The sequence below is a fragment of the Atractosteus spatula genome, chromosome 8, assembly GCF_055471065.1.
Source record: "Atractosteus spatula isolate fAtrSpa1 chromosome 8, fAtrSpa1.hap1, whole genome shotgun sequence".
NCBI classification, from domain to species: Eukaryota; Metazoa; Chordata; class Actinopteri; order Semionotiformes; family Lepisosteidae; genus Atractosteus; species Atractosteus spatula.
Window position 1 is genome coordinate 61,018,436 of NC_142713.1, and position 12,159 is coordinate 61,030,594.

Sequence of the window (12,159 nt, forward strand, 5' to 3'; positions counted from 1 at the left end):
AGTGCAAAATAAAGGCTCTAGTGTTTCATCATCATTAAAGGTTTTCAAAACAACCTCCCACAGTGTGTTACTGCAACAGTGCACATGAAAACAGGCCAGAAACAAAAAAGAAAAAAATATTTTAAGTTTTTTTTTTTATTCTGGGGACTAACTACATTTTTTCTTAATTGCACCTGAACTGTATGCCCCTGTTCCACCCAATACCATACTCATCCCAGAAGAGGGAAACAGAAGACTTTCAGCCTTTATAAGTTCAATACTCATCAGAAAGGTTTCTACTGTTCTGAGCACAATCTCATTGTCTCAAATAAAAGGCTCTTCACTCCAGACTTATCCACTTCAGGATCATGTTGGCCCGGAGCCTATCCCGGGAAGCTATGGGAACAAGGCAGGATACTCGCTGGAAAGGACACCACTGCAGGGCAGCCTCACAGATACACACTCATACCAGGTCCTTTGGACTGAAGGAGGAAACCAGAGCACTTGGAGGATAGCTACTTGAACACAGGGAGAACATGCAAACTCCACACAGACAGCACCCCAGGAATTGAACCCAGGGCCGAGTGCTGTGATACAGCAATGCTAACCACTGTGCCACCATGCCACCTGCAAGAACGTATTTCAGCTGTGAACGATAACCTTCAGTTACATTGGGTCATCAGATGAAAGAGCAGTACTTGTGCACAGCAGTGAAAGGGTCAAATCCCTACCGGCTATCACCACCCAGACAGCCCATTTATTATTAGAACAGTGGTTAATGAAAAAACAGCCAGGATTAAACACGTACACATAAAACTCAGTCATTTTAAACAAAGGGTTAATAAATTTCTTAGACAAGAAACATGACACACAATTTAAAGAGAAAGTAACTGGTTTAGAACAAACTATCCAGCGTTTAGGACATTAAAATGGACTCTCTGGTGTTTCTTTTCACGTGATACAGGCAAGTAGACTGGAAACCTGCCTGTAGAAAGAGCTAGGCTCATATCATTAGATCATTAATGTTCTTGATTAGATGTGAAGTGAATGATCTGAAATTGCAGACCACAGGATTTCAACAAGAGCAATAACATTTTTTTAGTGTCAACACTGCTGATCAGCTGTTCTCAGCAGAAATCGCCCTCAGACTCTTCGGTAAGGAACCCTGTAGATCGTTTAATTCAAACGCCTGAAGGCCAAGCTCTCTCTCAGCCGTCCTCGTCAGTGGCGTCTCTCCCGGATCTTCCAGTCTGCCGGCCGTCTTCGCACACTGCAGCCAAGGGGGGGCGCCGCGGAGCCCCTCCCCGCGGGCCGCCTGGCTGGACCGTTGCGAGGCCTCAGTCGCTGAACGAGGACTCGCTGCCGGAGCTGCCGTCGTCTTCCTCCCCCGTGCCGGGAGCGCCCGCGTCTGGCATGGCGGCGTCAGGGGTGCTGGAGTAGGGCGAGACGGAGAGGGACAGCAGGGGTTCAGCTTGGCCATGCACCCGGATCCGCAGCCTGTGTGGACTCACACCCGGGCTCATGCTCGGCTGCGAGCTCCTATACTGCAGGTGCCAAGGGAGCCTCGAACCCGGGTCCCCAAAACCAGAGACACAGATGCAAATGCTCTTGAGAACGCGAGAGAGAAGGAGCAGAAACTTACTCCAGCAGTGCAGGATCCAGCCCCTCAGAAACCATCTTGTTCTTTATAGCCATGACTGGAACACCCTGAAACAAACACAGCTCATATTACACTTGGGCAAGCTTACCACCGTCTCCTCCCAGACATCGCTGTTCATCCAAAAGGTCTCCAATGCACTTCACCAGCCCTGAGGTGCAGCCCCCACTGGGAGACACACATTGGCCATTCTGCACCAGCAGCCCCACCTGGGAGACACACACCAGCCATTCTGCACCAGCAGCCCCACCTGGGAGACACACAGCGGCCATTCTGCGCCAGCAGCCCCACCTGGGGGACGCACAGAGGCCATTCTGCACCAGCAGCTCCAAAACACAGCAGACCAGGTGGAGAAGAAACTGCTTCTCCAGTTAAATTAAGCAGGAACTTTAGGGAGGCCAGATTGTACACATCCAGAGTGGAATTTGCCCCGGACACCCCTGCCTCGAGGAGCACAGCAATGAGATCAGTCACCTCCCAGCAGCGAGGACCGTGGTCTGATGTCTCATCAGAAGGAAAGCGCCATCTACAGCACAGTATTCCCATAGCGGGTGCTGGCATGGCAACCCTGGGCCCGCTGGAAGAGTGTCACCTTTAAACCTGCAGCAGTGGCAGCGGCTACAAACAGAGCCTCTGATACAGTAACCTGGCACTTTAGGGAAGACCTTTTATTACGTTCTTCAGCGAAGATTAATTCTCAATTTGCAGTAGGCATTCAAGAGAATGCATGTGCCAGGATTAAGAACAGGTTAACTGGCTAATGGAAACAGAGGGTACCGAGGCAGGGTAAATGCTCAAATCTGTATGAATAATTAGTGGAACATGAAAGCGATCTATTAAGGCCAGTGGTCTTACATTAATAATCTAGATGACAAAATAGTAAACTACTCAAATTTGCAGATCACACCAAATTAGGAAGTTCAGCAAACAGTAGAAAAACAGAGACAATAAAAAAATAATTAGGCAACCGTAAGACCGCATTTCAACACAATCTTACAGTAAAATAGTAAGACTACTGTTATTGTAGTATGTACAATTCTGGTCACAAAGATACGATATAGATATTTCTGCTCTGGAATCAGGAAAGCACCCGATACATGCATTCAGAATCCTTCAAGGTCAACCCAGCTGGGTTCTCCACTGAATTTGTATAACGTACTTCCTAAGGCCTGAATTACAATATCATATAATTCAGGTCACTGTCTCTTAGAAGAGATTTTTCTGCTCGGGAATCCATTCAGAAAAGGGGAAGCAGAATGAACTGTGAAACAGGACCCAGGCAGTACAAGTGGAAACGACCCTTTATAATGCGTTGGGCCACCATGTGTGACCAGTATTGCCTGGCCGAGGCCACCAGCATGTGGGCACCATTCTGCCTCGAGAAAGTCAATCAACTCACTCCTGCCTGAGGGAGGGGGAAAACGCCGTCTTGGGTGTCTTTCCAGCCTATCCCAGAAATACCTGACCCAGCTCAGATCGAGGTTCTACTGACAAGGCCATCACAGATGGACGATATCAGTCGCCTGCTAATCAAACCACTGGGCAGCCCCACGCGCTGTTAGGAAGGAGCGCTGTCATCCTGGTAGGCTTACAGCATCCTGCCCTGTGGATTGGGTTAAACCGGATGCTTGTGTCCCAGGATGAAATATGCGGTCAGCTGACCTGCAGTTGCTTGTCTGCTTTTGCCTAGCACCTCGGATTAAAGCACAGATACAATGAGCCTAGAGTATGAGCTTCTGCCTACTGTTGCCCTCTTACTGTACCTCTGAGTTTCATTCTGATGTTACCTTAGACACCGCAGCTCATGAAACACCAACAAGTTGAGCCATCTTGGTCACAGGAGCTCTTGACAAACACACCCCAACAATCATACAGCCATACAACCAGGCCTGGCCAGTATTATTGTACATGACCCTGAGCAGTCTTGGATGATGTTTGCAAACACATGAGCCACACCTGTGTGGAGGCCCTTGCTCTCCGTATAGGTGGTCACCCAGATGTTTCCCTTCTGTGCTCAGTATCGGGACATGGACGTGCATATAAACCCAAGAACAGGAGGCTCAGCCACGCTGCTGAAGCCGATACTCTGGCTTCCTTCAAGAAACAGCTGGGGGAGATCCCGGATCAATCAGCTACTCACTACCTCCACAGCCAGATGTGCTGAACAGCCTCCTCGCATCTGTACCTGTAACATCTGTAACCAATGATTTTAAGCCGGTCATGCTGCTGCACTACAGTAAACATTCATGGAAATCAATGGGAAACCATCAGGAAAGTACAGATACCTGGACAAACAGACCAGGGCAGGGAAAGCCAGGGACCTTATTTTCGTCTGACAATCACAGGTGATCTTATGACCAGTCCCAACTTCCATAATGAGGGATACACCCGTGGGAGCTCAAGGGGCGGCAGGCAATGAAAGATGTGAAACAGTCGCAAAGTAAAAGTTACTTCCGACTCCAACCTGAGTGCAGGCGATTTCTCAACATAACTAATCCCACACCCCCACTAGGCAGGTAATACTGAGCCAAGACCCTCAGCTCCTTCCATTCTCTGCCAATGGTGGAGAAACTACGCAATCCACCAGCCTGCAAGACAAATATTTATTACAGACTGACATGGAAAATACAAACTCAGCACAAGAGGAACCACAGGTTCTGACATTTGGGTCCCCAAAGCCTGAGTGCCTCCTAAAATTTGTCTTAAAAGGTAGATCAGGGGTCTTAAAGCCCAGGATCTTATATCCACACTGCACCACAACATCCCTAACACTGGCCACCTCCCGTGTACTCAAGAAATGGACCACAATCTTTCTAGGGATAGGCAAGATTGCTTTCGTGCCATTAATAATCCTCCATAGGTGAGCTGCCCTCTATACTGACCCTCAAAAAGAAAACAATCTTTGGTCTCTGGTGAAAACAGCATCCAAGTTAAAAAAGAGTAACAACTCTTCCTTTGTGGACTTAAAACTAAAATTTCAGTAGCTCCACAAATGCGAAAATGCAGCCCTTTCCCCTAACAGCAGTCCCAAGTCCCTTCAGTGCTCAATATAGAACACCTCTTCTTCCGCTACATTTCTCACACACATTCTTACCGTCTGTCATAATCACAATGTCACACACGCTACTGGTCTGAAATGTACTCCAATCAACTGGTCTTTACTCTTACTGGGCTCATATCTACCCAACTACCACTGTGGCTATGCAAACTCTATAGGCACTAATTAATGTAGACATATTAAATACCCTAGCCCTCAAAAGCTTACGTAGTTTGCAGGGGAACCCTACTCTGTTGGGCCCCTGAGCAAGCCCCTGAACCCCAACTGCTCCAGGGGCGCTGTACAATGGCTGACCCTGCGCTCTGACCCCCAGCTTCTCTCCCTGTCTGTGTGTCTCATGGAGAGCAAGCTGGGGTCTGTGAAAAGATGAATTCCTAATGCAAGAAACTGTATCTGGCCGATAAAGTGAATAAAAAAACCTCCTAACTATGAGAGCCGGGCGGTGCTGCTGACTTTCAAGGCGGAACCTCGCGCCCAGGGCGCAGCAGGAAATACTCACCACCTGCACCATCTTCAGGTACCTGGCGTACCGCGGGTCCTTGGCTACGGTCAGGACGTCGTCGCCGGCGGCTCCCGAGCGCGGCTGCTCCACTGCTTCCGGTGGCCTCTGCTGAGACTGGGAGAAAAGAGCCGGGACGTCCATTGTGTGAACACGAAACGGAAGGACTTTTAAAAGGCCCTGCTCCGTTCCCTTGAATGCTACGATGCGCGTCTCGGCGTCGAGGAAGTTAACCAGAGCCCGGGGGATCACTCTTCGGGGTCTGGAAGTGATGCCTGCCCTTCTGTCGTTCACAGCCAGCTCACTAGAGATCTCAGAAAAAAACTAACAAACCCCAAAAACGTCCTCTAAGCGATTTTGAATCCTACTGGAAAGAATGAAAACAAGAAGTCAGAACAAACGAAGTCAGGAAGAGATTTGGGGTGAGTCCAGCTTTTGGGGTCACCCCGGGCGCACAGGAGGGCAGCAGTCACCTCAGAGGGGGCCGGGACTGCCGAAGACGGGGCCTGCACCGGCGCGGACACTGGACCGTTGGGCTCCGACGCCTGTCTCTGAGCTGACCTCTCCACCCTCACGTCTTCCAGACCAGGAATAGAGGAGAGCTAATGAGGAAAACCCAACATAAAAGCAGCCGTTGGAAATGTGAGCCATTTAAAGTTGTAAAAGTTTTAAACCCCCCAGAAAGTGGCACAGTAACAGTTACTGTCATTCCCCTGTGTTGACTGTTTCCTTGCGACTTTAAGCAATCTGCACATTTCTAACTTATTCAGAGAGGAAGGGCCCAAATCATTTAAATGTGAGATACTCATTAAATCATACATGTCCAAAGACCTGGAACAATTTCACTGTGATTAGTTAAACAGGTCATGTGCTTAATTAATCTTTTGGAATCCAAATCAGAAGACCCTAGCCATCACGGATTGGCTCTCTTATTTGAACAATTACTTGTTTAACTGTGCAGTAGCTCCGTGGCTCAGGATCTGCGCCTGTGACTGGAAGGTTGCCAGTTCAAATCCTGCGGCCGGCAGAGGAATCCTACTCTGTTGGGCCCCTGAGCAAGGCCCTTCACCCCAACTGCTCCAGGGGCGCTCTGACCCCCAGCCTCTCTCCCTGTCTGTGTGTCTCATGGAGAGCAAGCTGGGGTATGCGAAAAGACAAATTCCTAATGCAAGAAATTGTATATGGCCAATAAAGTGATCTGATCTTATCAGTGACTTGCAATTGTCTCTAATTTTCAACCTACAGTATAAGTCAAACTGGACTTGGGTTCTTGAGAACTATGGTTGAACGAGGCGTTCTAATTAATGCATAAAAGATACTAACCTATTCTTTATCAACAATATCTAAATCCTTTGACAATGGCAATGATTGAATCAGGTGATGTCTTTCTGTGTTAGTCGTAAATCGTTCCCTGTGTCTTAACTTTGCACTACTGTAACATGCACTGTGTGCATCAGGGTTCTTTATGAAACTGTACTCTTTATTTAACTATAGTTACCAGGGTCTGATGGAGAGTTAACATACTTACCTTAGCTTCTAAAATATTCAGAGTTGTTTCAATTTGCTGAATCCGAAGTGATACACTTGCTAGTTTCTATAAAAGTAGAGAAAACAATCTTTGCATAGTCTATCAAATGAACAACCTGTGCATATTAGTACAAAATGAGTTCAATTTAAAAATACACTAGTGTTAAAAAGGGTTTCCTCGCTTTTATTTAAAATATAATTAAAAAGGCAAATTCAGGTGAGAAAATGCAGTGTTTTACGTCACCACCATACTGAATGAAGTATTGAAAAAACAGTGAGAAACACTGTCGGGGAAGTGGAAATGGCTGTAGGTACCTCCTTATTTTTCAAAATATACCCTAATGAGTGGCCAAATGACAAAAAATCATCTTTCTCTTAACTACCTGTGGATTATAAGAGCTAATGAAATTATTACTATAATTTTATCAGCACTTTTCAAGAAACTCAATGTGCTGTGCAGTAGTGCACACATACACAACAGAAGCAAATAATGAAGAGAGGAGCAAAGTTTCTGATGGATTTGGGTTGTGAGTCCCACAAACACAGTGCTGCATGTGAGAATTCTCAGTCTCATTATGTGAGTCCCGCTCTCCAGCTGAAGAATAATAATTGCTACACTTATTCAGCGCTTTTCTGCACACTCCACTCAAAGCACTTTACAGGTCATGGGGATCCCCTCCACCACCACCAGTGTACAGCCCCACCTGGATGATGTGCCAGTCTGCTCACACACCAGCTCTCAGTGGGGAGGAGAGCAGAGTGATGAAGCCAGTTCAGAGATGGGGATTATTAGGAGGCCATGACTGGTAAAGGTCAGGAGGAAACTTGGCCAGGATGTCGGGGTAACACCCCTACTCTTTTCGAGAAACACCCTGGTCAGAACCTCAGTTTTATGCCTTATTTAAAGGACGACACCTTTTTACAGTATAGTGTCCCTGTCACTATTCTGGGGCATTAGGACCCACATAGACCGGAGGGTGAGCGCCCCCTGCTGGCCCCACTAACACCTCTTCCAGCAGCAACCTCAGCTTTCCCAGGAGTCTCCCATCCAGGTACTGGCCATGCTCACACCTGCTGGGCTCCAGTGGGCTGCCAGTTGAGAGCTGCAGGGTGATATGACTGTGAGGGAATAAGGCGGTAAGAATCAGCACTTCCGAGTCCTTTATACTGGAGTTCGAATAGTCAGTTCTTGTATATAAGCAGGAGAACTATTAAGCTCTACTCCAGATATCACCGGGGCCAGCGCAGCACACGGAAGAAAGCAGGGCGGTAGGCACCGATGCAGAACATCCACCCTGAGCCGCTGAATTCTGGACTTCGGGAAGTCTGGATGTAGTGAAGTGACGTACCGATATTCCAGTGTCAAGCAGGCAGAGCAAGGGGTCTTAACCGTGCAGTCTCACCCAGGCTCAACACATCGGAGCAGCGTGAAGCCAGCGACACGACACGACTAACACAAGCGCTCCAAGTGACAGAGCAGCACTCACCTCCTCGCACACCGTGGAGAACCGGTTGAGAAACCGAACCGTGTGCACAATAAACTGGTTGAGAAACGCAACGATTCTCTTCTGCTGAATGGCTGGAACCTGCAACGCGAAACAACGTCTTATTAGTCTTTTTTTTCAGTGGCAGTTTTTTTTAGTATATGCCTTCGTCGAGCGTGCACATTTAGTAAAATACTGCATCGAATCGTCTTACACTACACTGCGAATTTCATATTATTTTCTAATTCCAATTGCACCCTAAAACGTCCTTTTACCGCAAAGTGATAAGACAAATCATTTTGTCAGGCAGCCACAAATGTTGTTCCGTAGAACACATGCACCTTTGACCTACACAACACAAACCTTTGTCAGGTCAATTCCCGATCCCACGATTGGCAGTCCGTCCTCGTCCATATCTTTATTTGCACTTTTTAATGTGTAAGCAGGAAAGAAGCTCACACTTGTGTGAGAATCACACGAGCTCCGGTCTTCCCTGTTCTGTTTGCGGAACTTCACGCGGCGGAGTCACGTGCGGCTCACGTGATTGGGCAGCAACCCGGAAACAATCAGGCTTTTCTGCATATTTCCGAATATATTCAACAAAAGATGAAAAATAGAGCGAATATACCACAGTAATGTATCGTGGTAATTGCTGTTGTCCCACCCGATGTATTACTGCAGTGATTTTGCTATTTGCTAATAATCATTTTTGTGTGTTGAAAACGATAGTTGAGAACCTTACAATATTAACTAAATATGAATAGTTTTGTCCGCTGGTATTGACGGATTGGCAGGCAGCTGTAGCTACTGTAGATAGTTTGGTACTTCGCGCGAGTTCGGAGTGAAATATGTTCGAAAATTGTGTGAACGTTGATTAACAGAGGCAAAGTATAACAGAGTAAAGGGTCTCAGTGTGGGACAAAAGTATAGGATTTGGTTACAATCGTATTTCGATTAAACTCCTTTAGTATATCTTTAACAAAAGAAGGACATTTATTTTATTTGTCTAAAATGTCACCGTTTTGAAATACAGGAGAATCTCAAATGATAGTCACAGACATAATTTAACCGACTAACTTAATACAGTAGCTCTACAATACGAATCTTCCTAGGACCGGATATAACAAGCACTGAGAGGAATGAATTTTTTTGGAAGAATCACAAAAAAGCCGTCGACCAACAATCGCTTAATTGCACTCAGTCAGGAGGTTTTCTTTTCGTGGTATTCCTGTGATTGGTGTTCCGCGAAGACATCGGTTTACATTTCATTTTGATGAACAAAATGCTATCATGTTAATCCACCACTAGATGGTAGCACATTCTACAAATGTGATTTAAATGTTCTCGAAAGTAATTGTACCAGAATAAGTGCAACAACATTCTTTTGTCAAGTATACATTCATGCTTATATGCATTCAGAATTAACAAACAGCCTCACTACAACAGGAGACAGACTTGAGATGCATCAATACTATGTAATATACTTCAGTCATTGTAAGGGGCTGCCCAATATTGAACTTCAGGCTTCAAGACATCAGGATTTTAAATTAAAAACACAGCATTTAGGTAGAAGTCGTATTTAAAAGTAAAAGTGCTGATAATGAAAACAGCTACCTCACTCAGTCTTTGTTACTGGGTCACAAAATGAAAATTCACAGCTATCAGCTACAGTCACTTTGATTCCAACAGCAATTAACCTGCTCAATTGGGATTGCTGACTGTATATTTGACATAATTTATCAATATTTATTTTCTTTTGCATCACACATGCATGTCTATTATTTCTTAATGGATTCACATTGCATTACACATAGTGTCACGTGTCACATCTTTTACCTGCCTGCAAAGCACATTTCCAATTTGGAACAGAAAAGGTCAAGTCAATAAGTAAGTGACAAATGGCTCTAAATGAATACGGCCTTTCGACCTGTGCTGTGGAAGGTCTCTGCTCCTTCGATGTTTTTGGACATCTGACCTGTGAGGACAGTGAAGGAGGAACAGGCGTGGAAAAGAGGGGAGAAAACAAGAGACACTGTCCTCCTCCCTTTATTAAACTAGTGTGTTTGTTTTCCTCGCTGTGAAATGGGGGGGCTGGGGAGTCAGAGGCCCAGTGTGGCAGCCTCTGTGCAGAGCTGTGTCGGACAGCTCCTGCACGCTGACTGAAGCACAGCCTTCCACCTCCGACCAGCTCGCCTCCCCCTCCACTTTTTCCTTGAAATCTCTAATTGCTCCTTGTGGTTCCTGCCAACCAGCAGTATACGACCTTAAAAGACCCCCAGTCTTAGTTTCCTGAGGTTTTCTTTGAAAAAATCTCTTCCAGCTTTGTTCCGTTTCCTTCTCTTGGCATGACCTCAAATACCCTCTGCTCGGGGGTTCACCCACTTTTTGGCTGGGTGTCAACAGGGCCTCCTGTGCCTGCAGTCTTTGAAAAAGGTGCCTCACAAGACCGATCTGGCCCGGAATCCAGTCATTTCACGAGGCAAATGTGGAAGACGTGGTGTTATTACTGCTAAATCTGTTTTAAAAAATGTGCAGTCTGCACATCGTCATCAAACTAAATGTCCCAGAAATGACTTGCACTTCAGCTTCATTATCAAACTTTTCTAATTTTGCCACTTTTGCTGCATTTCTCCTAAAAGATTCCAAGGCAAAATGCGATTTAAAAAAACCCCACACCCTAATCTCTGTGTGTACCAGCCACACGCACTCTTACAGTGTTTTCTGTCTTTAACACATTTGCATGTTGTGTCTGTGTCCTCTGGTCACAGTGTCCTTGCTAAGCGTGAAGCTGTGTTAGTTATTGTTACTGTGAACATCTCCATCACATCCTTCTCATTCGTTTGCCAATTGTTTGTCGTTCCTTTCGAATGGAAAACATAGCTGCCCTTCTTGAAATTCCTCCCAATGTATTTCTGACATACAGTATAATGACTGGAACTGAGCGAAGTACTCTAAATATGGTTGCAGAAGTATGTTGCAGTTTTAAAGCCACCGTGGGTCCAAAGATCTTTGAATGTCAGCTCAGAACCTTTTACAGCAAGTCTAAGCATCCTGCTTGACATTTAGAATGTACAATCTTATTTGCATTTAATACCTGCACCGCATTTCTTCCACAAGTGTGGTTTGCCTCTCAACCTAAGTTTGTATAATTTATTATCTGACACCACCCAGGTTTAGGTCACTAATGTAGATTAGAAAGCTCATTGGGGGCTCCCACTGATCTCAGCATCAAATTATTAGCTACAGTACATAGGGCTTATTGGCTACTTTGATTCATGTTATTACCTTCCTTACTGAATACTAACCTATCCTTAAAACGGGTGCTTCCTCAAAGTTAACCTTTCATGCAAAACTGCCCCAAAACATCCAGGAAATCAAGATATTGTAGGGCCATCTGCCAGTGCAATTCCCTTGGACCAAGGAAAGAGGACTGTCCTGTCATTAAGGAAGTTGGAACGGAGGCTAGAGGGATGACAGGCTCGAGACATGTTGCACACAGGTGAATAATACTGACGCGGTTTGGTATTTGTTCGTGAGTTTCTACCCGTGTGGTTAGTTTTGTTGACCACCTCAGTAGGCTCATTAACGATGCCCGCAGGCTGTCAGTTCTATGTGTGAGTGTGCAAGCACTCTGTGCTGATGACTTTGTAGACAGAGTGCTGCTCAATAGAGTATTTATGCCACATTTGGAAACGGCAATAAGGTTTAGATCCCAGACAGTGCTTGCAAATCATATGATGTAGTATGCGCAATTGTATTTTTGCTTCCTCAGATTAATCTAGAACCATTTGATTTATAGCTGTTTTCTAATGTCTTGTATGATAGTCCAGATACATTTCCAGTTTAGATCTTGTGACTCCTTACATTCACTTGCTACAGTATAGCTTGTTCACGGGTTCAACAGCAGTGTCCCCTCTGGGGCTCGAACCCACAGCCTGCCGGTAACGCGCCCAGG

General features: G+C 45.8%; 1 protein-coding gene across 1 annotated transcript; it reads right to left on the minus strand.

Moving 5' to 3' along the window:
* Positions 1–119: 119 nt before the first annotated feature.
* washc3 (WASH complex subunit 3) lies at positions 120–8,745 on the minus strand. The gene is made up of 7 exons (XM_088924292.1): positions 8,568–8,745; positions 8,208–8,306; positions 6,722–6,787; positions 5,667–5,795; positions 5,194–5,310; positions 1,622–1,686; positions 120–1,410 (listed from the first exon to the last, which is right to left on the minus strand). Exons 1-7 carry the CDS (start codon positions 8,616–8,618, stop codon positions 1,317–1,319), a joined length of 621 nt encoding a protein of 206 aa, XP_088780418.1. The 5' UTR covers positions 8,619–8,745; the 3' UTR covers positions 120–1,316.
* Between the last annotated feature and the right edge of the window lie 3,414 nt (positions 8,746–12,159).